Below are 27,914 nucleotides of genomic sequence, written 5' to 3'. Positions count from 1 at the left end.
CATACCTCATGACTAGGGCTGTGCACAGGAAAAAAATGGCCTTGGAACCCACCTCTCATTGGCTCGGACTGGGGGTTGCCTCGGCTTGGTGGCTTGGCTTAACATCGCAGTTCGCCTCGGATCCAAGGCAGAGGGTCGCCTCGCCTCATTTTCCGAAGCACCCGATGTCGTCCCCATTGACTACAAGGGGAAAATCAAGAAGACCTATATTTTGGCAGAATTGGATGACATTTCCATTGTAGTCTATTCTGAGGGGATGAAGCCTGCCAAACCGAGGGTGTGGTTCTTTAAAGAAAAAAAAAGAGGTGTCATGCCTGTCCCTGTGGTTTTGTGGGTGTAGAGGTGCCCTTGCACCAAAGTCACAGGAAGTGGAAAGCTGAAGAAAAAAGGGCTGATGTGAGCATGAGGCAAAACTTGCATGTCTAGCATTCCAAGTGAGCAGCAAGGCCCACAACACCCCTCCCCCCCCCCAGTCCTGGCATTAGAGGAAGGCAGGAAGAGAAACAGCAATGCATGCACCTTTACCAGCAAGCCTGATAAGAGGAAGGCAGGCAAGGGGGCTAGCAGACACTTCTGGAGACAATGAGAAAGAGACAGAGGAAGGAGCAAGGCACATGCCTTCACAAGGCACATTCCTCGAATCAGTGTGGAGACACCATGCTGGAGCAGAGTAACTGCTTCAAGTTCGGAGCTGACATAGCGCACTGAAAGAACGGCAGGCAGAGGCAGCAGAAGACAAAGGGAACACCGAGTCTGGCATGTAAGACCTGGCATGTTCAGTGTGCCAATCACCAAGCCACACAAAACAATTCTTGCACGAGGTAGAAAATATTCCAACAACTAGAGCATATATGTTGGGACCTGCACCAGTGCAGAGTGTGCTGGAGTCAACACTTACCTCCCTGCCCCAAGCACCCAACACTGGCAGCGATGCTGCTGAAGTCACTAATTTCCCCGCCATGTTTTCACTTGCAGGCCAACCCAGCAGTGACACTGTAACGGGCAAGGAGCAGAGCAGAGCAGAGCAGCTGTTTGGCTCCCAACATGCTACAGTGCTGTTGTCACTGGATAAGCCAGCAAGTGAATTGTGGTGGGAGAATAGTAGCCCATTACATTGTGGCTGCTGCTGTTGCTGCACATACATCCTGACTTGTGAACATGAGGGGGAAAGATGCAAAAACTCCACCCCAAAACTAGAGCGGAGTCTGTTAGAGAAAGAATCAACAAGCTGAAATGCCTTTATCAAGTGCACTAGAGAAATGCAGCAACAGTGTGAGGGCGGCACTCCCTTGCTGGGATGCTCAGGTGGGGAATTCTTCCTATATCCCTCCCAAAAGTACTGTGATTGGAAGTAAAAGAAGGAGCCTGCCTGGTAAAATTTCCTAATTGGAAGCTAGAGCGCTCAGTTGTAAAACTCCTCTTCTGCCTGCCTGCCTCCTCACTTGCATGTCATCTTCTATTGATAAAGAGATTGAGGAAGGTTACAAAATTATATCAAACACATTTGAAGCCCTCTGAGGTGATTCCAATGACTTGGGTGCCCACCTCAGATCCCAAGGGGGTCCAAATATCCCAGAGGTAGGGATCCTCAGCATGGATGAGGCACAAGTCTGAGGTGAATGCACAGCTCCACTTATGCCTTTTTTATACAACTGTCAGCTGCACATTTTAACCTGCACAGTGCGTCAGAGTAAAAGAGAATCTGTATACCAAAGCAAATTTTATTTAACATTAGCAGGAATGATTCTGCGAGATACTATAACCAGTGGAAGGCAAAGTCTGACCCACTAGGCATTTAGTATTTCAAGGCCAGAGACCTTAATGTATTACTGGCAGATTGGAAACAAAGCATACAAACCTTAGTTACAATCAAACTGTGCACAGACGCAAAGAGTGAACAGTCTGCTTGTAACACTAAGTGAAACCATAGCTAAACATGGATAAGAAAGTGTGCAGGGACACAGAGCAAAAATCACCACAACTTATTGCCACTCCTGGTTCTGTTGGTGCCACACTACCTGGAACTAAGCTGTTGTTTGGCTTAGTGTTACATGTGAATGCAGGCTCACAGGTTGTCTTCTGCAAACAAACCACACACGGTAAGCCAAAAGGAACCTTGGCGGCAGCTTGTGGTTTGTTTGGAGACATAGAAAAACTATAACTGACTGCATTTTCCCAGACAATGTACAGGCAGTGGCTTCTCTATGTCCATATTGCAATTTTACATGCAGGTGCTGTGCAATAACGGAATCTGTTGTTTCTGTTTTCTTTTACCATTCATAACATTTACTAATAGCTTTCCCATTTAGAAACCTAAAGCATTGGGTGCATTTATACAGTAGGAACTAGTTTGGCAAAGACATGGTTTTTGGCATGTTGCAGCAGTGGGTGCTTCTCTTAGGCAGCAATCATATTTTACACACAAGTAATCCCAACTGAGCTCAATGGGACCAACCACTGAGTAGACATGCACAGTACTGCGTGGCCAGGGCTTGTGTCCACTTTTGCTTCTTACCCCTATGGCAAGAACACCAAGAAAAAAATCCCTTCTTTCATCAGGAAAAGCCACTCTCCATATTGTGTCTGAAGTGATGTCACTAAAGCAGGGGTAAACTTCTGCATACTTGGTGGCCACTGTATTTCTAACAGTTGGCTGAGGACTGAGAGCACACATTGCTACATAAACTGATACCCTCACCCTGCTTCATAATAAAATGGTATCACCCTAAAGGAGTAAGAGCCTCAGAGTTATGAAGCATACAAACTCAGGAGGCATTTGCAAGGCACTGCATACAAAATTCAAGAAAAAATGCAACACGAAACTGTGGAGTGTTTATCTTGCAAGCTGGGAAACATTTCTATTTTCCATGCAAGTGAAGTTTTGGGCAGACTTTTAGCACACTTTAAATTTTGGTATATCCACCAACTCCCTATCACCCAAGCACTATCTGATCAACTAATCCCCAAGAAGGCTGTGGAAGTCCTGAACCATTGCCTGGATGCAGAGATGGATTAGATATGGGGCAACAAACTGAGGCTCAATCCAAGCCAATGGTTCTGGTAGTCAGCAATCTTATCTGGACTATATCCTGCTTTGGACAGGGATGCATTCTCTCCCACAACTTGTGTGCTTTACTGGATTTGGCATTGGTCCTCGATTATCCGGTTGCTGCTACGGTTAGGAATGCCTTTGCCCAGTTTTGACTGATGCACTAGCTGTGCCCCTTCCTGCAGAAGATGGATCTGGCTATAGTGATGCATGCTTCAGCCAGCTGCCATTTAGTTTATTGCATCACGAACTGTGTGGGGCTACAGGGTTGGCCAACTGTAGCTGGTGCAAAATACTGCAGCCAAATTGCTTTCTGATGTGCACGGCACAGACCACATTCACTCTGTTTTATACCAACTGCATTGGCTTCTGGACACAAATCAAGATGCTGGTGCTAACCTCTAAATCCTTAGATGACTTGAGGCAGGATATCTGAAAAGCCATCTCTTCCCATAGGAGTGTACAATCTTCTTCTAAGGCCCTGTGGCGTGGTTCCACTGCCTAAAGAGGTGACTGCAGGATACAGGGCCTTTTTTGTGGCAGTAACAAAATGGTGGCCCTCTCACCCAAGGGAGGTGAAAATGGCTTCTCTCTACTTATTTCCAGGGGGGCAGTAAAACAGTTTCCATTCTGCATGGCTCTGAATTTTTAGTATGTTCTCAATCTGGTTTATAGCCTAAATCTGTTTTTGTTTTTGAATACCATCATGAGAGCCCTGTAGGGATAAAAGGCGGCTTATAAATATTTTTATGAATAAATAAATTCCCAATAGCTAGTAGTGGTGTGCATGCATGAATGGTTAATCCAATATCAACATTTTAACAATGACTCACACTATTCTAATATTTTCTGAGGGGCACCTGTTAATCTGTTGCAGCAAAAAAACTCCAGCAGAGTCATGTGACAATCCAAAACTATGCTACTATGTACAGAAGGCGGAAAATAAATGAAGAATTGTTCATACCTTCATCTCCTCTTCCATTTCTGAGAGCTTCCGCTCAAGAGCTCGTTTCTCCTGTTTAAAAAATATTTTCACAATTACCATTTTTGGTGTAATTTTTCTACATGAAAATGTACACTATGGCTGTATTTCCCTCAGAAAAATGCATCATTAATAGCATTGATAAGGTTGTCAAACATCACAAGGCCTACACTAAGAATAAACAATGTCAAAAAAAACCTCTTCTTGGTGTGTTTCCACAGCTCATCTCCAACCTCTGCACCAGAGATAGGGGAACAGATGTTTTTGAACTTCAACTCCCTTAGCCCTAGAGAGCATGGCCAATGGTCAGGGATGAGAGGAGTTGTAATCCAGAATCTTAAGGGTCACCTGTGCTCTATACAGGCCCATTTGCTGTTTCTTCCTGGCCACAACTACCTATCAGCTCCTTTCACCTCACAGACAATCAATTGTTTTGTCATTAGCTTGATAGGAGCCAGTGGGGTCATTGAAAAGAGCTCAGTTTTCAGTCCCAGCCTATGGATAGTGTACAGTTTGAATTGCACCCTGAGGATGCTTAATTTAACTAGTTTGGAAGCTGTGTACTGGACGTACCATTTCCCAAACAAACAAAACTGGCATAGCGTCATCTTACTATAGTGGATAGAAGGTGTGCCTAGTTACTCTTTCTTATTTATCCTCTGGCTGAGAGCTCTGAGTGCAAAGAAAGCACCTCTTTAAAAAGAACACACACACCATATTGGAAAGTGTTAGACAAGGCGGCGAGAATCAATGGCATTGAGCCAGGATGGTTGGAAGAAACCTCTATGTTCCAAGGCAAGAGGCACTGAATACCAGTTGTTGGTGGATAATAACAAGGGGCAATTGCTTTCAAGGCAGTAGCACATCTGATCCACTTTGCTGCTAAGCACTGAGATGAAAAACGGGAGTGGGGAAGTGACTGTAAGGTTGGTGCAGTGCAAACACACCAACGAAGCCAACCCAATGCTCCTGTTGGCTTTGTTGCCACCTCAGACCTCCCTCTCAGTTTGCAGCAGCAATGCATGCAACCAGAAGCCAGGTGAGTGCTGCTTTCACTGTGGGCCACCAACAACTCCAACTTCAATTGTACCTCTCATCCTACATCTTACAAAGCTCCGTTTTAGTGTCTCCGTTAAAAACAAAAACAAAACCCAAATGCAATATTTTCAGGAAAAAACAAGCAAATAATAAACAAAATCAAAACGGGGCACTGAAACCACAAACGATTTACTGTTTTCCAAGGAAAGTATTTGGAAGGTATTTTAAGAACTTACATGCCAATAAGCCCAAGAAGAAACAGAGCTTTGTACTGGATAAAGGGAATTCAGTAGCACAAACATAATATGCTTACATACTAAGCTTGTTATGTGTTCATCTTTAGATTTAAACTTTGCTGGAATTTAAGTATTTTTGGTAATCATCTTCGTAAGAAACTTGCACATTTTAAATAATTGTAACACAATGAGTTGGCGTATTTTGATAACTTATGATAAAATTGACTCTATTCGATCTCATGTTTTCAAAACATAACCACAATCAATGGAACGTCTCTAATCAACTATATGACATCAACAGCCATGCTAGAACAGTAAGTTCTGGGCTTCATTAGTGGTGATTTATCAAACCGTGTATCTTACTATGGCAGGATGCCAAAATGAACAGTTTTACAGTTAACAAAAATGCTGTAAACAAGTATGAGAAGCCAAGGAGATCAGGATTACCCAAGGATTCTTGAAGGAGGAACAGTATCAGCTTCCTGTAGTGATATTTCTCTTTTAAAATGAGTATGCATTCTAAAACCATGCTAAGTTTTACGTAAGTGGACACCAAAAAGCAGAAACACATACCCTCTTTTCCATCTCAAGCATACTCGAACGATCAGAGGTTTTTTCTTGCTTCTGCTATTGAAAAGAAAAACCAAAGTTATCACAAAAGTAGAAAGTATTACAAAGAAATACTTTCCAAATAAAATCAGAATTCTTAAGAAACCAAGCAATATAACATTACAGCACAACTGCTTCTATTTTATCATTTGTCTGAGAAGCAGTGATAGCCCTCCTTCAAATGCTATTAACTCCTTATCACCAGGGCCAAACATTTGTTTCCATCTAGCTGCAATCCCAGTACATCCCTTGTTTCCTAGGTCTCTTCACCTGGGCTATTTTGTCAATTTTTGTCTTGATATCGACGAGCTCCAACTGAGCATCTTGCAGTTTTGATTTCAGCTTTTGATTTTCAGACAGAGCACTTTCATAGAGCTGGATAGGAAAAAGAGAAGTGGAGTTAACTCACAGTATCATCTATTGAAACATCAACAATCATTTAATGCAGTTAAATAGATGCCCGTCCTGCTGCTTTCAGACCCCGGAGGCCAGATTTTACCGCAGCCGTATTAAATGTAAATCATTATCTTCATTTATTGTAGAATAGGAAGTTAAAAAACCAATGCACAAAAATCCTCAGGCAAACTCATGCGTATATTTACTTTAAAAACAACAACTCTCTTCCAGGGGAACCCTAGTGCTCCTTGGAAACTTATCAGGTATTTCTGAATTAGAAGACTGGTAATGGCAAACAGGTTTCCCTAAAAGAAGCTGAACAACTGATCCTGCCCGGCCTCAAGAGAGATCTAATCATTATTCCAGAGTACATCCTTTCCGTTCATGTGAAATGAAAGCAAGCTCCAATAGCGCTTCATAGAAGAACCTGAAAATATGCCACGCACAAGGATTCCATGTAGGAAAATCCACCAAGGAAAGGGTCCCCTAAACGTGTGAATGCCACTACTCCGTTAACTCAATGAATCCTAATCTGAAGTGATGCACAGCACTCCGTTCAGGTCATTCCTACTGCCTTTCAACTATTACTACTAACATTAAAGCATATTTTGTGTGGCAACCGCTACAAATAGAAGCAAATCCGTTCCTGCCCCAGCACCAACTCAACAAGCAATTGCACCAGGTGGCACTGTACACTTTCTGCTCCGTAACATGCAAAATGGCAGAACATATTTTAGCAAATGAAATAACACTGATCTTCCAAGTGAACTATTCAGAAAGTCGGATGTCTTTCCAGAGATCTGCACGACATCTCAAGTTTTACAGTGCAACAAATCCACATTTTACAGACGCGAAATATTGGTGACCTGCCCAAGGCTGCTCAGCACACCTATGGAAGAGGCAGTGGGTAGAAACACAAATGTACCAGTGCCAAGCCCTGTTGAATGCTCTTAATTCTCCTCATTCAACTTGCTCTCTCAGTTGATGCTTATTTGTCTTTAGTCCCTCTTTGTTGGGACTATGCTGTATTGGCATTTGTGCATATATATTTTTAATGTTTTTCTTTTCTTTTCCAACAGAGTCTAGCTTTATGTGAAATTGCTGCTTATTTGATTAATGAGGGGTGGGGGTGGGGAAGAAAGAAGGACTGAAGGCCTGTCCATTTCAATTACTCACTCTTTTATAATCCTTGCTACTGTCATCCTCCGTCCTGCTGCTGAGGGCAGCCAGGCGATTCTCTCTTCTGGTGTAGGCACTGCGACCAGAGGGCCGGTCCCCGTAGGCATCGCTGGTGCCAGAACTTGAACTTGCTGCGTCCAACCTGGCATCAAACATGATATAAAAACAGCTTCACTCACTTTAAGGCCACTAACAGACTTGTATCGTTCTCAATCACTATTTTTCAAAGTTTTAGTGTTTGGGTAATTTAGGGCGGGGGAATTAGGAGAGTTGCAGAGAGATACCCTATTATATGTGACAAAAAAAAGTGTTCCCCAATAAATACTTTCCTCTAACTCAAATGTGTGGGAAAGATAACTTCAAGTAAATAGAAAAACATTTATATATTTATATCCTTTTGCTGCTCACTGTTAAAACAAACTTGGTTTGGGGAAAGGAAAGCGAGTTCATATTATGTAAGGGGTGCCTATTAAGTCACTGACAGGTTATCAGGATTCCTGATTCTAACTTCATAAGCAGTTTAGAGAAAAATGCTGGGAAGAAACATATAGAAATGTATGCTTTAAGAAAAGCAGACATTCTGAATAGCTTACCTGGAAAGCCTCTCATGCTATAAGAGGGAGAAAAAAGAAAACACAATTAGCAACAAAACAAAGATACCAGTGTTAACAGCTACTGAAGCCTGACAATTGTGAAAGCGATTGACAAGTGACTGCACCATAAATCCAATGGGGTGAAATTGCTGCACCTTATCTATAGGTTCATTTGAACCAACTTAAATAAATTGAAAAACATTCAAGGCTAAGGGAAAATCCTGTTGTAAACATACATAAAATCTCCATAAATTTTTTACACACAGTTTACATGAAGGGGACCTTTATTACTGTCCTACACTGTGTGTGTGTGTGTGTGTGTGTGTGTGTGTGTATTAATATATGTGATATATAAAAACTGATATTTGTAAAGTTCTGTTCTGAAGAATTGCATGTATTGTGAATTAAAGCCATTTCATGACAATGAGCTCTAATCATCCTTACATGGATAAATGCAATAAGTGGATTCATATTTGTCAGGGAACTGCCATCGGAGCTAGAGGCGGAGGGAAGGCTCCAGAGGGATGCCGGAGAGAGTCCCAGTAGGGAGAGAGGCAGCCCATCTGCTGGGGAAGGAAATCAGCGTAACACCAGTGGAGAGGGGGGTAGATGGGGGAATCGGAGAGGAGGCTCCAAGACTCTGGAGACCAGCGGAGAGAGTACAGGCACTCCGTTGCCCACACCCTCCCTGCGCAGAAGACTTCCGTGCAGGGAGAGTAGGAGGAGACTTGGCGTCATACAACTTTTATACTGGAAAAGGTTCAAGAAACGCCCACTGACGGATTCTGCCAGCGACTGAGACAGTCACGATGCTGGAGGCTGTTCAGTCGGAAAGGGTTTAACCAGGTAACCTCGCCAGCAGTGGCGGCAACTTACGCACAAGCAACCCCTAAATCCATTACAATATTCATCCAAGTAATCCACACAATAAGGGTGAGTGGAACATTCATAACGAGACATACACACTATTTTGTAATAATAATAATAATAATAATAATAATAATAATAATAATAATAATAATACCCCCGGCCTATCTGGCTGGCTTGCAACATATCTAAAAACATAATAAAAACATAAATCCTGACAATCATCCATAAACTGGGCTGCAATATTAAATCTTACAGACGAAGTGTGTGCCTCAGAACCTGTCCAAAGATGAGAAAAACAAAACTGTGTCAGAAGCAGCAACTTCTACACATGGCATCCAGGGTTCCAAAGGATTTAGTGAAAGGGTTTGAAATGTTTGTGTAATAGCAGTTTTGTGACTTGACAGATGGGGAAATATATTTATACTGTTCGGAAATGAGTTGTTGTGAGTGCAGAAGCATCCATCACGGCTATCAGACTTGCATCTGATCAAAAGGTTAGAGTTGTCAAACTAACATCTTTAGTGTCCCATTGATTATACTCTGAAAGCACTATAAATACTCAGAATACTTAGCAATGCCTATAAATAGCTTGTTTCCCTTCTTGCTTAGGTCTGGCAGTTTACATATTTATTAGTCTAATGTTAATAGAGGTTTGTGATTGATTAGGTTCCATGTGAGAGCATGATCCAAATCTTAATTGAATAATTCCATTAGAACTCGGGAAGGGAAGGGTGAACATTGGTTTTGTCTTCTTGGTTTACAATGAAAACCATAATCTGCAATTTCAGTGAAGTCTAACTGAGACAATATATGGCATCTTTCTCCTAACAGAATCTCACCGGACCTTTGTCCAATTTCTGAGCATTCTAAGTGAAAACACTGTGGGGATAAAATGACAATTTTATGTCATAAAATGACATTCTACCAGTTCAGACATGGTGTATGTAAAAGGTAAAATAAGACCAGAACCCAAGAAACAGAATGTAATAATAATAATAATAATAAATTTTAAGCTAAAGGATGTAATTCTAACCACACTTTCTTGGAAGCAAGTTCCACTGAAGCAGTGGGACTTGTAACTGATGCATTGTCGAGTTACCCAAGTGAATAAAAACTTAACAAGTTACAGGAAGTGATTTGACATTTCAGATGTTGCTCCTTGGAAAGCTTAGACCTTTTCCAGTACTTGGAATCCTTGGACACGCTTGGCCTATTTGTATCCCACATAAACCAAGATTGCATGATTAAGTTTATGAAAACTAAGGTTGGGACAAAAGCGAACTTTCTCTGAGCAGCTGTGTTATGAATTTATTTAGAAAGCAGAGCCAACTCTTGACATTACTGCAGCTGTTGGTAATGGCTACAATTTAATCAAGGTTCCTAAGCAGTTCACATCACGAGGCCAGCACAACTGGCTACAAGCTTTCTTGGGAGAGAGGAAAAAATGATTGGCAAATGTTTTTCCCCCTTTTGAGATGAGAAAAGAAACTCATTTCCTACTTCTTGAAGAAACTCACATTTAACAAATCCCAGCAAGAGCAACTGATATGAATACCACCCTATATAAACAACATGTATGGAGCTCAATTTCTCTCTGTCTCTTGAATAAACTTAGGTAAAATGTACTAAATAAATAGACATATGTGCAAACTACACTTTATGTGAATTTTAGAAATTAGAATTACATCATAAAGACCAGGGGTCGGCAACGTGCAGTCCATGGGCTGAATGCGGCCCACGAAGACCATTTTACCGGCCCACGAACCACCTCCAAACCGAGCGGCGCCGGAAATCGCATCTGTGCACGCACAGATACCGGAAATCATTTCCAGCATCTGGGCATGCACAGAAGTGATTTCCGGTGCACTGCGGACATGTGCAGATGCGATTTCCGGCGTCGCACTGTGCCAGTCCAGCCCACGGACGATCTCCACTGGAGTGACCCACCCCATGGCTGGTAAGCCTTGCTGAACCCTGATAAAGACAATAATCTCCTATGCTTGGGTTTGTTTTTTAAGTGGAGGCAGGGGCACTTCCACTGTTCTTTCCCCCCTGCAAGATAGGTTATTGATGCTCTCCATCCCTGCCCCCCAATTCATGTATGCCCATGAAATACCTTGAATATGGGCATCCAATTTCTGTTTCTTGTCCTTCACCTCAATCACTCCTCCCCCTTTCCCTATTCTGGGCACATACATAAGTCTTTCTTCACTTGTGCATGCACTCCTTTACCAAAAGGCCCAAAGAAATCCCCAGATGCATGCAAGAGTAAAAAAACCAAAGCCTTGGGTTATCATGTTTCACAATGGACAAAATGGAGACATGAGCTCCTCCTAGCTGGGGTGTTGTAATTCAAAGCAGGCAGCAATCAGTAGTTATAGGCGTTGCTGTAAATGAAAAGGATTGTGTTCAGGTGAGGAGCAAATGCACACAGCCCTGTGACAGTAGAAGCCACCCACCACACACATGATAAATCACCCATTAACAAATCTGCTGACAGGATTCCACACCAGCAATGATTGCATATGTTATACTTGCCAGATTTCTTACAGAATGGATAAATTTGAATTAAATGACTAAAGATTAAGAGATGGAATTTTGATGACACTGATGTCATATGAATGGTGCAAAGAAACAAAAAGCCCCAATGTGCATGTGTGAGTTTCAGAATTAATTCTCATGTGGAAATACCCTGAGAGAAAACTTCATAAAATTGGGCTTAGCTGACCTAACTGTGAACCTGTAGCAGCAGATAGTAAAATAAACAGAAAGGGGCAAATAAGTTGCTGCATAGCTTTTTCTTTTACCATACATACTTCATTTCTGTTTTTAATGTAGAAGAACAGGGTTAGGTATTGGCAATTATTCTGTGAATTTGGACAACAAAAGGATTGTAAAGAGCCAGGAAAAGCATAGAATTTTGATTGTAGATATATGCAGGATTATGGAACATTAGAGTCCTACTTTTAAACTCAAAAGGTTCTACAGATGGCATAAGTGTAATTAAAACCATGCTCCTTTTACAGCAATGCAATTTTAAAAGACTGAGGCATGAACAGCTGAAGTCTCCTGCCAAAAGAGAAACTGGCTTAATTGGCTGCAAATGCTTTCTTCTGTGGCCAACATCTGACCCCAAAAGGAAGGAAAGGGGAGGGAAAGTATGATATTTACATGTTTTGCAAACAAAAATGTTTCCAACATTTATGCTCTTCTCCAACTGGCTGAGCTAACAGAAAACAAGACTTGCTTAGACTGCATAGCAAAATCTAGTTTGCATTTGTGTATTAATTACTGCCCTTATATGAGTGAATGAAGATTATATATATATATATATATATATATATATATATATATATATATATATATATGCAGGTTTTGGTGTCTTCGGGTGTCTTCCCGTGTAAGAGTCGGGGTGTCTGGGCGACGTTTCGACGAGGTCTCACTCGTCATCTTCAGGCTGGTGCTTTCGGCTTCTTGTTACTGGAACAGAGCAGAATCTGGTGTTTGAGTTCCTATAAATACTGTTGAGGGGTGTGGTGTATAGCCTCCAACGTTCTGGGCAGAGAGGAAGTTCCTAGATTAGTGTGCCTTTTCTTCTTTTGTTCCTTAATTACTTGAGGGATATCTTGAGTGATTTCATGAGTGATATTCTGAATACCACTGGGTGGGTCATTAAGTGTAGATTAGTTGCTAAAGCTTTCGTGTCTTGACCTCTTGAGCTTGTGAAGAGTTTTTCTGAGAAGATGGCTGTGCTGCATTTAGTTGTGCTCTGGCTTGGCTTCGTGTATAGGGGCGAGCTGTGATTTTGTGCCTTGTGCCAGCCAGATCTGTGTAGGGATTGCAGGGGGGTGCAGCATCCGGAGGTGCCACTATAGTTTGGCTACTGGATGGAGTCTGTAATATGTCTGTGGAGAGGGTCTGGGTTTGGGTCTGGTGTGGTTGATTGGTGACGGCATTCTGTGTGCCTCTGGTTCTGGTGTCGGTTTTTGTGGGGAGGGCTAATTTCCAGATGTCTGGCAGGCGGGACGTGTCGTCACGCTTGTTCATGTTGTGAGGGTGTTTCTCTATCTCGATGGCTTCCATGATTATTCTCTTGTGGTGATGTTCCATGTTAAAGAGCAATTTGGAATCTGCAAAATTAATTTCGTGTCCTGTTTCTTTCATGTGTTGGAAAAGAGAGGAAGTTTTTTCTTCTTTTTTGACGGCATTCTTGTGTTCTGCGATACGTGCATTTATTCGTCTGTTTGTTTGTCCAATGTACGTGGCTGGGCAGACTTTGCAGGGTATTTCATAGACCCCTTGGTTTTCCAGCTGGATTTTGTCTTTTGGGTTTTTGAGGATATTGGCTATTTTTTGGTTGGTGCAGAAGGCTGTTTTGATATTGTGTTTATGGAGGATTTTGCTAATTTTGTCTGTAGTGCCCTTGATATAAGGAAGGAGGGCCATGCCATTGTTTTCTTCTGTGTCTTGGTTTTTGGGGGGTGTTTCTTTTTGGATTGGCTTAGTAACCCTGTTTTTATGGTATCCATTGGCGATTAACACATTTGAGAGATTCTGTAACTCAGTTGTCAAGTGGTCTTTGTCAGCCAGGCGTTTGGTTCTGGAGATGAGAGTCTTGGCTACGGAGTTTATTTGTGCAGGGTGGTGGTGTGATTGTGCGTGTAAGTAGCGGTTGGTGTGTGTTTTTTTCCGGTAGATAGTGTGTCCTAGGGAGCCATCAGGTTTTTTGTAGATTAGGACGTCAAGAAAGGGGAGTTGGTTGTTGTCTTCTATTTCCATAGTGAATTGTATTTTGGGGTGTAGGCTGTTGAGATGTGTGAGGAAGCTATCTAGTTTTTCTTTCCCGTGTGGCCAAATTACAAAGGTGTCGTCAACATATCTGAGCCAAAGTTTGGGTTTGTGTTCTGACTTGTCTAAAGCATTGGTTTCAAAGTGTTCCATGTACAAATTTGCGATGACCGGTGAGAGGGGTGATCCCATAGGTGCTCCTTCTATCTGTTTGTATCTTTGTCCATTGTGGATGAAGTACGTGTTGGTTAGGCAGTGGTTGGTCAGGTCCAGGATGTATTTGGGGGGATTGTATTTGTTTTGGATGGCTGTCAAGGCTTCATTAATGGGTACTTGAGTGAATGAAGCCTTGAGTGAATGAAGCCCATTAATGAAGCCTTGACAGCCATCCAAAACAAATACAATCCCCCCAAATACATCCTGGACCTGACCAACCACTGCCTAACCAACACGTACTTCATCCACAATGGACAAAGATACAAACAGATAGAAGGAGCACCTATGGGATCACCCCTCTCACCGGTCATCGCAAATTTGTACATGGAACACTTTGAAACCAATGCTTTAGACAAGTCAGAACACAAACCCAAACTTTGGCTCAGATATGTTGACGACACCTTTGTAATTTGGCCACACGGGAAAGAAAAACTAGATAGCTTCCTCACACATCTCAACAGCCTACACCCCAAAATACAATTCACTATGGAAATAGAAGACAACAACCAACTCCCCTTTCTTGACGTCCTAATCTACAAAAAACCTGATGGCTCCCTAGGACACACTATCTACCGGAAAAAAACACACACCAACCGCTACTTACACGCACAATCACACCACCACCCTGCACAAATAAACTCCGTAGCCAAGACTCTCATCTCCAGAACCAAACGCCTGGCTGACAAAGACCACTTGACAACTGAGTTACAGAATCTCTCAAATGTGTTAATCGCCAATGGATACCAGAAAAACAGGGTTACTAAGCTAATCCAAAAAGAAACACCCCCCAAAAACCAAGACACAGAAGAAAACAATGGCATGGCCCTCCTTCCTTATATCAAGGGCACTACAGACAAAATTAGCAAAATCCTCCATAAACACAATATCAAAACAGCCTTCTGCACCAACCAAAAAATAGCCAATATCCTCAAAAACCCAAAAGACAAAATCCAGCTGGAAAACCAAGGGGTCTATGAAATACCCTGCAAAGTCTGCCCAGCCACGTACATTGGACAAACAAACAGACGAATAAATGCACGTATCGCAGAACACAAGAATGCCGTCAAAAAAGAAGAAAAAACTTCCTCTCTTTTCCAACGCATGAAAGAAACAGGACACGAAATTAATTTTGCAGATTCCAAATTGCTCTTTAACATGGAACATCACCACAAGAGAATAATCATGGAAGCCATCGAGATAGAGAAACACCCTCACAACATGAACAAGCGTGACGACACGTCCCGCCTGCCAGACATCTGGAAATTAGCCCTCCCCACAAAAACCGACACCAGAACCAGAGGCACACAGAATGCCGTCACCAATCAACCACACCAGACCCAAACCCAGACCCTCTCCACAGACATATTACAGACTCCATCCAGTAGCCAAACTATAGTGGCACCTCCGGATGCTGCACCCCCCTGCAATCCCTACACAGATCTGGCTGGCACAAGGCACAAAATCACAGCTCGCCCCTATACACGAAGCCAAGCCAGAGCACAACTAAATGCAGCACAGCCATCTTCTCAGAAAAACTCTTCACAAGCTCAAGAGGTCAAGACACGAAAGCTTTAGCAACTAATCTACACTTAATGACCCACCCAGTGGTATTCAGAATATCACTCATGAAATCACTCAAGATATCCCTCAAGTAATTAAGGAACAAAAGAAGAAAAGGCACACTAATCTAGGAACTTCCTCTCTGCCCAGAACGTTGGAGGCTATACACCACACCCCTCAACAGTATTTATAGGAACTCAAACACCAGATTCTGCTCTGTTCCAGTAACAAGAAGCCGAAAGCACCAGCCTGAAGATGACGAGTGAGACCTCGTCGAAACGTCGCCCAGACACCCCGACTCTTACACGGGAAGACACCCGAAGACACCAAAACCTGCATTCCTGTACCCGTGAAAATCTACGAAAGCAAATATATATATATATATATATATATATATATATATATATATATATATATATATATAACAAAAACAATGGCTTGATGGTTGACTGAACTCCCCTGCCCCCCCCCCCGCAAATGTTTTTTTTTTTCCTCCAAGGTTTTCATGCTTATCTTGTCCTGTTCACAGTCCCTTCTGGAAACTGCTTCAACACCATTCATTAAGTTTTATTTCCTGCAAACTACATATTTCCAGCATATCAGGGATCATGTAGCTAACACGACAGCACCATGGTGTCACACAGCAAGGTTAAGCTGTGTAGCAATGTCACTGGGGAAAGCGACATTGTTTTAGCTCTGAATGGAAAGGACAAGAGAAAACACATTGGCCCACTTCTGAACAAGTGAAATAATGCTTCCTGTTGTGCCCCACTGTGGTGGCAAGCAAAGAAACTATTGGTGGATTGCAGAAAACCAAGTGACCCCATTGGACTAAGGAGACAGGTGATCTGGAGCCTACACCTATGCACCAATCACTTATTGCCCAGGTAGCTAAATTCTGGCCCTCCAGATGTTGCTGAACCACAGTTTCTATCAATCCCAGCTAGTATGGTCAGTGGTCTGGGATGATGGGAGTTCAGCATATATACCGTATTTTTCGCCCTATAGGACACACTTTCCCCCCTCCCAAAATGAAGGGGAAATGTGTGTGCATCCTATGGGGCGAATGCAGGCTTTCGCTGAAGCCTGGAGAGCGAGAGGGGTCAGTGCGCACCAACCCCTCTCGCTCTCCAGGCTTCAGGAAGCTATCCGCAACCCTTGGGAGCTCGCGGGAGTTTGCAGCCCGAAACCCGGGGAGCGCAGCGGAGTGCGCCCCGGGCTTCGGGCAGCTCTCCGCAAGTGAAACAAACCTAAGTAACACTAATGAGAAGATGGAACTCTGGTTGAAAAATACATTCCGATGGACAGAACAGAAAAAAACCTAAGCTATTTTCTCAACTGCTGTGGGAAGAATGATAACATTCTGCACCTGAGGAGATATTCTAGTGCTTCTTGTACTTTCTTGAGCTTTTCTAGCAAATGGTATCATAACTGATGTAGTTTACATTATACTACATGTATTTTTAGGTCAATAAGGTACCACTGTTATATTCCGAGTCTGTTCACCCAGTTAACAGCCACAGAATGAGAATGGGGATACACATTATATTGGAAGCAATCCAGTGAGGATTGATCGCCTGTCATCTGGACAGGTATCTTATTTAAGCTGCCGCTCTTTTTTCAGTAAGCAATAGGTGAACACTAAGCCTGCTTCTCTGCTCCTGGACCAGAAAATCTATTTTGTCGCACTGAGATTTCACTGCTTACACATGAACTTTGGCAACCCAGAGAACACTGGCTCTGTTGCTTCATTGATGGCTTAGATCCTTAGGGTGATCCCTCTTCTCTGCCCTCAGAACAATTTTACACCCTTTTGACTCACTGAAAAGTTACCAAAGGTGGTCTTTTGGAAGGTACAAAAATACTTGCCAACTTGGTTCATGGTTTCAACCGAGCTGTCTTCTTCCATTTCTCACAGAAAAGTTTTAAGTCATGTTGAAAAGTAACTTAATGACTCACTTCAAGTAACTATTTTCAGATAACTTCCTGAAGCTCCAAAACAAAAGCAAATGTATTTTCAGGCCTGTTCTCCCCTCCTGCTTATGTGTGTAACATCCACTGATGTGCCACGTGCCTATAACCCAACAAGCTTGTTCTTGACCAAGTAGCTGAACCACCTCTTATAAAATTATCATGTTCAAAACTGGCTGAAACATAGAGCAGTTTTTCTACAATAGACTTTCATCCCAGCTCAAAACTTAACCAACTGCAGCTAAGATGAGGTGGAAACTTTAGGGAAGGATGGTCTTTGTCCATAAAAGCCATGTCATTATAGTAATCTCCCAGACCATGAATTGTCTTGTTTTAGGCAAGAAGAATGCTATTTTACTTAAGACTGATTTATAGGCTATGAATTATATTCACAAAAGCTGAAAAGAAGAGTTTAAATATGCATGAATGGAGAAGATTTTTATTTGATGCCAATGTTAAAAAACAGGTGGCATAACTTGGCATTAAATCTTCATGGAAATTTTCTGTCTCTCTGCAGTGGAAAGGGTTACAGGATGCAACTGTACTCTACTATTAGTACAATAAGGACTGCATACCTTGTTCCATAAACAATTACTGCACTCCCTGTTCTCTTTTGAACTCCATCTTCTGTTCTTTTTTAAACTCCATCTTTGAAGGGTAAAAACTTAACTACTATTTACTAGTCTGAGCACAGTGATGCCCATTCTGACAAAGATTACTGGGCACGACAAGCAGTCATTTTATGTTAGCTGTGCTGTGAAAAACTGGAGATTTGACAGAGGACTTAGAAGCCAAGGTACTGGACAGCCAAGGTCACCCAATGTATTTCTCAAACCCAGGCAGTGTTCTCAGTTGTTAGCACAAGGATCTCCAATCCTATCCATGTGATTAATAACCCAGGGTAACTGAGCAACCTTTGAATAACCCCAATATGTCTAACACAAAGCATGATTTTTCAGGAGCTATAAATCAATGGATTTAACAGAAAAATCCCTGGTTGTTTTGGTTTGGTTTTGCTAGAACATAAAGGATTAGTTGTTATGAATGGCAGTTCCACCATCTAGTTGAAGAGCTTATGGTATTCACAACAGAAACAGAACTTGTTTAATTTGAAGCAAGTTCTGTAATTCTAACTGGCATCTACATCTGACTAGCACATGGTTCCAATACAGTACTCAAATAGGACTGAAACACTGTAGTATTAAAAGGCTTGATTATTTCTGTCTTTTGCCTCAGTTTCCCCAGCTGCCTCTTCAAGGTCTGTGCAGCTGCACTTCATTAGCATCAAACCTAAAGATAGACAACGCTACACACAATATCAAGATGAACTTTATTTAACTTCATAAAAGGTCAGAATTCAGAAACCTACCTACTTGACCACTTTAAAGAAAAATGCTGTTGAGCAAACATTCCACCCGACAATAAAATCTAAAGCTCTCCAGAAAGACAGTATCAAGAGGAAATAAAATGCAGGCATTCACAGAAGATGCAGGGCCTCTCTTCAGTTCATCATGAGAAGGGTTATAAGGCTGTACCTTCTTTTATCCCACCCACTGGAATATACCTTTTTATTATAGAAGAATGAAATACACTTATATTTCCTGGAAGGTGGTTCAAATCTAATGAGGATGGCCACTATACTGCTGTAGTGCAACATTTTAGTCATTGTATGCTCTCTCAGGTTGGTTCTTTGGGGACACAAGTTCAAAAGCCATTCTCTGCCAGGCTGGGAGTCTAGGTTCATTGATTTCAATAAGTCTACTATGAATATACCACATTTTAAGTAAGTGCCCACAGCTCAGAGCCAAGATAGAGCCATGTACATCATGAGATCCAGGCCCTCTGCTATACAGTGCTGGCAGCTGGAAATTGTCTCTTGAACTAAAGGCAGATTGCTGTTGACACTAGAGAAGGATTCCTTCAAGTCTGGTTCAATTTGCCATGAGATGCACAGAAAAAGGAAGTGTCAGTCAATGGAGCCTAGTTTCCCTATGCACTCAGCACCTATTTGGTTAGTCTTTATTACTTCTTTATGACACAAAAAAATGAAAAACAAAAAAGGGATAACTGATGTGTAAAAGCACTTCAAACAAAACTCAGCTTTACAACTGGCAGTCCTAAAAGCTGGCTATTCATTAACGCTTCTTACTGAGCTTCAGGCCTCCAGCAGTGTAGGATACTGGAAATGTGTGCCAGATTTATTTAGTGGCTGTCTTGAATGTTAACAGTTGTTCTGTAGCTCAGTGCAGAACTTTGATGTTAAGTCTCTGAAGGTCCAGGTCTGGCTTATGTCAAGTCAATTATAGTTGTAGAATTGTTCCCTTAAAATGACTTAAAGGGGGGGGGGAGAGACCCATAAGTAAAAATGAGTTCTGCATTATCTATTACTAAGAACTGAATGGATGGGCCATACTAGTAGAAAAGGAATTGTCTTGGAGCCATGTTGCACAGGGCAAAGAGCAACAAAGGAAACAAAGTCTTCAATGCAATGTTATTTAATAAAAATAGTTTTGGTAGAATGTCAGGGTATACAATTAATTAATCAAAATCTGAAATACCTTATTCGATAACTGGCCATTTTGTTGGTGAACAGGGTTTTAACTTACTTAGGTATTTTGGATATTTCTCAAATGATTATATTGAATCTGAATAGGTTCATGAAGGAGGTTTTCAGTGATTTGGAACAATGGGCAACACAATGGGGTAAGATTAATATGCTTACGATTAATATATTGTCATGAATAATATATACAGGTGTGCAATATCCTGTCCTTTTACAAAAGCCTGACAGTCAGATTATCACAATACCTTGTTGTTCCCATTATAAGTATTAAAACATTAGTACTTCATCCCACTAGATAGTTATCTCTACATCTACATGTAGATCTACATCTAAGATTTGAATCTGGGTATTCTAGTGCCAAAATCCTATCCAAATATTTTGAACAGCTGGGACCCTATAATCCAGATGGAGAAAACTTGTTGCCCTCATAATGTTCATAGAATCACAGAATCATAGAACTGTAGACTTGAAAGGGACCCTGAGGATCATCTAGTCCAACCCCCTGCAATGCAGGGATATGCAGCTGTCCCATACAGGGATTGAGCCTGCAACCTTAGCATTATCAGTACCACGCTCTAACTGAGCTATCCAGGCAGGCAGGATGACTCCAGTTCCTATCAGGCTCAGACAGCATGGTCAATGATCAGGGATGACAGAAGATAAAAGTCCAACAACATCCAAGGGCCACAGGATTCCTATGGCTACACCTGAACATATTTAATATAGATGTAAACCTCAGGTGGATACCATCTGAAAGGCTCGTGTCAACTTAAATTCAATGTAAGATTCATCTACCGATGGTCACTGTACAGTATCTGAAATGTGAATAATAGTAGTAGTTTACTATTATTAATATTAGTTGTATTTTAGAATTATTAACCTATTTAGTACAAAGATAAGCTGCTCAAATAAGCCATTTTCAGCGCTCTATACATGCACCAAATTTCTGCCTTCTAACCAGTCCCTCAAACTGTTTTTTAAATTTTAAAGTTCAAATAGGAGGCATGGGAATCAGTAGACGCAAACAGAGGAGACATAGAGAGGAGGCAAAAACATGCATATGCATTGGTATCATTTCCTCTCTAAAATATTTTCCTTTAGAAGCATTTTTGGATTGTGGAATATTTAGAGACACACGTCTGCTTTTGCAGTGGGGCAACCTTCTGCAAGGGAAACTTAAAAGAGGATGTCGTCGTTCACCCCTCTGCATCCTTACAATAGTGTTTCAGGGTTTAAAAACAGTAAGGTTTTACTTTTACTTTTGCAGGGAGGCAACTAAGAACAAATTTGGCACCTTGGTAGTTAACTAAGTTAACAATCTGATCTCCCACTGCCATGGCATATCATTTGTGAGAAAACAACTTTAATCCTGTTGATGCAATTTGTCAATTAAGAGTTTTATTCTCTTCCTAATAATGTATTATATGAGTACACGTATAAGATAATGAATTCAAGCATTCATGCCCACTCTGTATGGTCAAACTATCCTTTTTGCTAGCTTCTCTTCCCAGCCAACTGTCACCTCCCTACAATTCAGATCTTCAAGGCTCATGATTTAATATCTAGTCTTTCAATCATGGAGTGGAAAATGGAACTAAATGCCCTGCAGTCCATTATGCTGCTGAAAGAAAATACTATGCATACACCAGCTCTACATAGTCAGAGAAAGCAGGTGCACTGCAAAGAAACACTAGCAGAGCAAAGTGTCAAGATTCATTTGAAGCAAACAAGTCAAACCACGGGGAAAGACCAGCAAAAGGAAAATCAGTGTGACGGCTCAATTAGTTATAGAAGAACCTTCCTACACATCTCCTAATATGGCAGTCAGAGCATGAGGAAAACCTGTTTTTCCCTTTCTGTATACTTTACCCTGCTGCATGAACAGCAATAACTTCATGCAAACGCCAACTGTCTGAGAGACTGACTCACATGCAGAGAGCTAAGAAGAATGCTGGAAGTTGTACGAAGACTGAATCACCTTAGAATATACATGCAATTGATTTCTATTACACGTTTATTTTGTGAAGATGCAAAGTTATCTCAACGGGCATACTAATTACCTAAGTGAACAAGCTTCGGTCCCACATACAAAAAAAAAAAAAAAAAAAAGCCTTTCATGGGTCTTGAGGCATACATTTTCGAAATGAACTAGTGCTTGTATAAGACAAAACTAGTGAAAGGTGTGTAGCTGATGGAAGCCTGATTAACTTGTTTACTGTTTCAGTACAACAAGAGTTCTCCAGAGTATGAAGGAGTGATTTAATTGCTTAACAATAGATCCTAATAAGCAGTTTAATTGACAGATGAGGAAAATTGCCCAATTAAGCAATCAAGTGTACAGAAAGGAGCCTCTCTCTCTCTATATGGCACCTTTACATGCCTGTCGCCCAGTGTTTCTCAAACTGGGATTGCAGAAAAGGGATGAGTGAGGTCACAAATCCCTTCCCAACACCTAAAGAGCCACAAAGGAGAACAAAAGTGAGAGTGGGGAAGCTGGATGAGAGATGTGAAGCACAGCTAAAGTGGGTTCAAGTGAAGAAGTAGTGCAAGAGATGGGAAAGCTAAGCAGGTATCCCCGTGGATGATAAATAAAATAGAAGATCTTTGCTTAGCCATTAATACATGAGCCCCTGACATAAGGAATGGCACTAGGAAAGGTGCATTAGAACCTTAAACAAAAAGTTGCCATTGACCCCATAGTTTCTCAGGAAGTTAATCTTTAACCAAAATTACGGTACCTTAAAATGTTCTTTGTGACTCCAAATGCATGAAAATGCTATGCAATTACTTATACATTTTTCTCAAAATGATCCACTTACACATCAAGTATTAAGACACGCATCGTAAATAGGTATTCAGCATTATGTTTAGTTACAGCTAAGATGTACTGCAGAGCTGTTACTAAATTTAAATATGTAGCTACTTCCCAGTTTTCTTCTTTAGCAGCACAGTAAGTTACAATCATAAGAGCATCTAACAGGCTTTTATGTTGTGGTAAATACCAAGATAATTTTCAGTGTACCAGATCACAATTAATTGTCTGCCACTAATAATGCAGACTCACTAAAGTCAGCTTGCTTTAAAATCAAAGTGAAATCTAAACAAGGAATAGAGACAAGGGGAAATTCACCAGTTTCTCTGGCTCATTATTCAGGTAGCAAATGAATTCCCATAAATGCTAACCCAGTTCCCTACACTTTGCTGACTGCTGATATGTAAAGAAACGTCTGGAATTTTTGATAGCACATATTCATTGCAGCTGCTTTAGATTATTATATCATCTTCCTACTATTTCTCACCTACTAAACGATACAGTAGTGTTAATATCAGACTTGCATTTGTATGAAGTCTCTGCTGGTCATGGCAACACAAGTATGAAATGTTTCTATGTGCCATTAAGTAATCGGAAATGGCAAGAATGTTCAAATTGACTCATGCTACTTTTTTATTAAAAAAAAGAAAGAAAGAAGAGTGATTCAGGAAAACTCACAAAGAATTTGTGTTCAGAAGATTTTAATACTTTCTTACAAACAGGAACTCTTGACACTTAAAATAATGCCAGCTAGAACTATGGATATCTCAACTTCATCAGTATCTCTCACAAAAAGGCTATTTTCTGGACCTTTAAAGTACTACATGTCATAATATTCCACCAGCCCTTTACAGATAAGACAGATGTCCAAACTTCAAAATGCTAGCAAATATTGTGAAATATAAGAAGCACACAGCAGTTTAACAAGCTGTTCAGGTTTTGCCTCATTTTCATTTCAAAGCCTATGCCCTCCTAGTAAAAATATTCAGCAAATGCAGTTCCTGTTGACTGTGAAGAGATAGGAAGCAAATTCAAGTGATTTACTTATAATCCCTGAATCAGTAACTATAGCAAGATGAGAAGACCCTGCATAACTATACTGTTGAAGGCTCCTTCTACAGAAAAGCCTTGCCAAGGCTTTATTTCACACGGACACCTTCAGAAGAGAAACGAATCACACAGAAAGACTCAAGTGGGGAAAGGCACAAGGAATCTGTGAACATAATCAGCCCTTAGCAAGTTACAATATAACACAGAAATGAAAAGCTCTTTGCTTACTCTGAGTGTCTTTGCAATCGGGGAAGGAGACGATGGGGGAGAATCAGACTGAGACTTTCTGTTTCGAGTAAACTCCTTACTCCTGGTATACAAGGACGACATGGTCCATTCAGGGTGGAGGCAAGGCAACAGGTCACCTCTCAGTAGCAACAAGATCCAACTCTTCACCTCTGTCTCACTATGTGCAGCTGGGTGGTGCCTTCTAAAGCAAGAAGAAACTAGTTTGACAATTATAGTATTTTAGCCAGTGTTCAAAGTTACAAGTTTCTAGGCACCAGGCTGACGACTGCAGAAACAAATGTCACAGTGGGCTGTTCTCCATAATGCTTTAATCATGACAAGACAGACCCCCAGGAGCTTCTGCAGAGGACAGTGCTAGAGCATGTCACTGTCAGGTCTGAAACCTGCCTTCAGGTCTTCCAAAAGATTTCCTGCTATTCAGAGCTTTCACACAGCAAAGCCAGACTATTTCCAAACAACCGATGATGGCACGAAATCCGGTAACAAAATTGGCAAAAGCCTAAAGATTACTAGTTTATCCAGCTAGAAAGACGCCTTAGCAGAAAAGTTTTTTAAATCCACAGCCTTGTCGAGGCAGATCTCTGTTGCTGGAGCAGGGCTGCATCATTAGGGAGAAAGTACAAATAAGGAACAAATGCTGCTACAGAAAGGGGCAGTCCAGATGAAACTGTGTTTTGTTCCATGCTCCAAGTTAGGAACGCCTTCACACACTTCTATCTACCCTCCCCTCTTGCTATTTTCTGACATTCCAAATCCTTACTTGCTCAGTGAGGAATGCTGGAGGGAGGCCAAAGGCATAGATTCACTTTCAACTTGGGATTTGGGCTGCTACTTGTAGGAGAAAGAAAGCTGAAAGTTCCTCAAGCCCAGATGGCTTCGAAGTATGAGGTCAGAGCACAATTCAGTCAGCTTACTTGCAAGGTCTAAGTTCCAGCCACTAGTTTTTCTAGCATGTTGGGTGATTTAGGGCTTCTTCTTTAACAAGGTATATTCTTTTGTTTTTCACATTTTATGCCACTGCCAGGCAGTCAAAATTTGTGGAGAAGAAAGTTAAAAATCTCTTAAAAGTTTGAATTCTAAGTAAAAATGAACATGTTGCTAGATAGGTGTGCCCAAGCAAACTCTAATTTCCTTTTAACTCTATCATACATTGGGTTCACTTGTGCTGAATGTATAGCTAGTATTACCTGATGGTAACAAATACACTGAAAGCTAATTAGTACAAGCTGTAAAGCTAATGCTAAATTGGTTTGGGTGTGATGCATTTTGGATCTCATACACAATCTATGCACTATTCTTTGGGATTCCAACAGCATTCAAAAGCAAACCTAAAATAAAGTTTGCCTTTAGCAAATTAGCACTCAAGAATGCCAAGGATAATTATTTAATTCTCAGAACACTTGAACAATCTCCAAGTCAAAATACAATTGAGAACGAGAAAATATCACTTAGCATTATAATGACTGTGCTTAACAAATATTCATACAGGTACTTAACTGGGAAAATATGCAAGAGGGATGTTGGCTAACAATGATAACTTACTGTGTATTCTTCCGAGTATAAATGCCTGGCTCTGTGTTACAGAATTATGTAAAATCTAATTTATGTGATTAGTTAAGGGACTGAAATTTAGGTTCAAGTTCAAGTTCCACAGTAAGGTAGGAATAAATATGTTTAGGCAAAACCTTTTATTACACTGCAGCTGAAGGAGGTGTGTGTGAAAAGAGTAATCAGATAACTGATAAGATTTAGTTTTGCCAAACCTGATTAAGAAACTAGTAGAGCAACTATCATATTCAAGTACAATTTCTACGAATTAGCAAGTCAGCTGAAGATACAAAAGGGAACAGCAGATGCTTTAAATCCTATTTTCTTAGGCAAAGCTTCTTGCAATGAGTTAGAATATAAGAATAAGCACACACATTACTTTTAGCCTCTTATACATATGAAGCAACTCTTTGCTGCCAATATGCCTATTTGCATAATTGGCCCATATCTCAAAACAACCTTAATTCATGTTTTCAAATATCTTGCACTTCTGCTTTTTCTTCCGTGATTGCTTGTGTTCCCAAACAAAATTATTCAAGTAGCCTACCTCATGACAAGAGAGGTCGTATCAGAATACAAAAGAACTTGAAGGTAGCCCAGCTTGACATCAAAGTGGAGTTAAGGATCTCCAAATTCCACACACCACTTCTTTTTTCTAACATTATGTCAATATACCAAGAACAATGGAGTGATTCATAATCAGCAGTGGCTAGACTCTGCTAGAAAGAGCTGGGGCGGGGTAGGGGGGAGGAGAGCTGTGTGTTTAAAGACAAAGTACAGCTAATAGATAGCATAATTTAGAACACACTGAACCTTTAATGTCAGTGTTCAGTTTTAGGCTGCTGCATGTTGTCAATTAAAGTCCAAACCTTTTGAGCAGTTGATATTTTAAACAGAAAGGAACTGAAAACAATGCAGACAAAAAGGAACTGAAATCAGTCTAGAGCTTCTTAAACTTTGTGAAATCAGTATCACCCATAAAACTTACTAGACCATCCTTCTCACTAATTTCATTGGTTACAACCCAACTACTACAAACCTAAACCTTTCCCCAATGTATCAGCCTACCCATAGTTATGAACTGTGTGATGTTGACTGCTACTCTTCCACAGTAGCAGCTTTACCACCACTTGAAGTAACCGAGCCAACAACACTCACAATTCCATGTGCTTCCTTTCAGTGATCCGAGTAGGAATGCCAAATCCCTAGGAGGAACATCAACATTGTGACTGTGTATAATCTTATTACTAATAGGGCCTCAAACACTGGTTATGTCTCATTCACCAGTCCCAGTGCCCAAGCCTACAGAAGGTACTTCCTGCAAACTTCAATAGCCACACATTAGTCCTGTAAGAACATAATATGGGTGGCATAACTTAGACAGAAGACATGAAGCTTTTAAAAAGTGGATTCATCAGAGGCATTGCTAAATTATTATTATAACCCACCTTTTGACAAGAGTCCTCAAAGAAGAGCCCAACTAAAGACGGCAAGCTATCTGAAACTTGCCTTGAATTAACTTAGAGCTGATTTAAGGTCTTCTGGGGGGAAAGATCCGACTGTATTTTATAATATCTGAGAGGCTCAGAAAGATTACTTCCAGAAAGATTCCATCTGCAATTGCATCAGAACCTGGAGGGGAGGGCGGGAAACAAAATCCCTTTCCTTTTCTATATCTTGTTACTCACCTCTGCCGCTGCTTAAAAAGATGAGAGGGGCGTGTGCTGGGAATGACAGAATGGTGGGGAGGGTAGAACAGATAGGCATGTAGAGCTAGGAATTTTAATCCGAGCCAGTGAAAAAATCATCAGGGCTCTTCTATCATGACAAGGTCATATTAAAGTACCTATGGTGGGCTTTTAGATGTTCCCACAGCTGCACTCAGAAACTTCACCAGCATCCCTGCTCACAACATTTATGAACTATAACAGGAGCAGGCATGTGATAGATTTTTGCCACCCCTCCTTGCTCTCATGATTCCCCCCCCCCCCCGAATAGTTGTGTCTTATATTACCAGTGGGAGAAAGGGGCAAGGAAGACTGCTTATAATTCTGCTTTTAAACTATTAAGTCAAGAAGCCTAAACCATGTGTATAAGATGTGTTAATGCTGGTTATTCCACCTGACAATCTTAATCATTTTCTTCTTGATGTCCAAAGTGTCAGCTAAACTAACTATGGGATATGAGCTACCTCACACTCACAAC

General features: G+C 41.1%; 1 protein-coding gene across 9 annotated transcripts in view; it reads right to left on the bottom strand.

The window, feature by feature from the left end:
- PPP1R12B (protein phosphatase 1 regulatory subunit 12B) overlaps positions 1–27,914 on the bottom strand; it is a 107,051-nt gene that overhangs the window by 9,277 nt on the left and 69,860 nt on the right. For 3 of the 9 annotated variants that reach the window (XM_082227401.1, XM_082227407.1, XM_082227408.1), the window contains 6 exons: positions 8,083–8,099; positions 7,487–7,631; positions 6,185–6,289; positions 5,879–5,932; positions 4,014–4,064; positions 53–180 (listed from right to left, as the gene is read on the bottom strand). In XM_082227401.1, the coding sequence (XP_082083527.1) occupies positions 53–180; positions 4,014–4,064; positions 5,879–5,932; positions 6,185–6,289; positions 7,487–7,631; positions 8,083–8,099 (500 nt within the window). Of the gene's footprint in view, positions 1–52; positions 181–4,013; positions 4,065–5,878; positions 5,933–6,184; positions 6,290–7,486; positions 7,632–8,082; positions 8,100–24,173; positions 24,343–27,914 lie in introns of those variants that run through there. The other 6 variants (XM_082227404.1, XM_082227406.1, XM_082227402.1 and 3 more) reach the window with 4 other exon arrangements.

This window comes from Podarcis vaucheri, assembly GCF_965113315.1.
Source record: "Podarcis vaucheri genome assembly, chromosome: 6".
Taxonomy (NCBI): domain Eukaryota; kingdom Metazoa; phylum Chordata; class Lepidosauria; order Squamata; family Lacertidae; genus Podarcis; species Podarcis vaucheri.
This window is presented reverse-complemented; position numbering and strand designations above follow the sequence as displayed.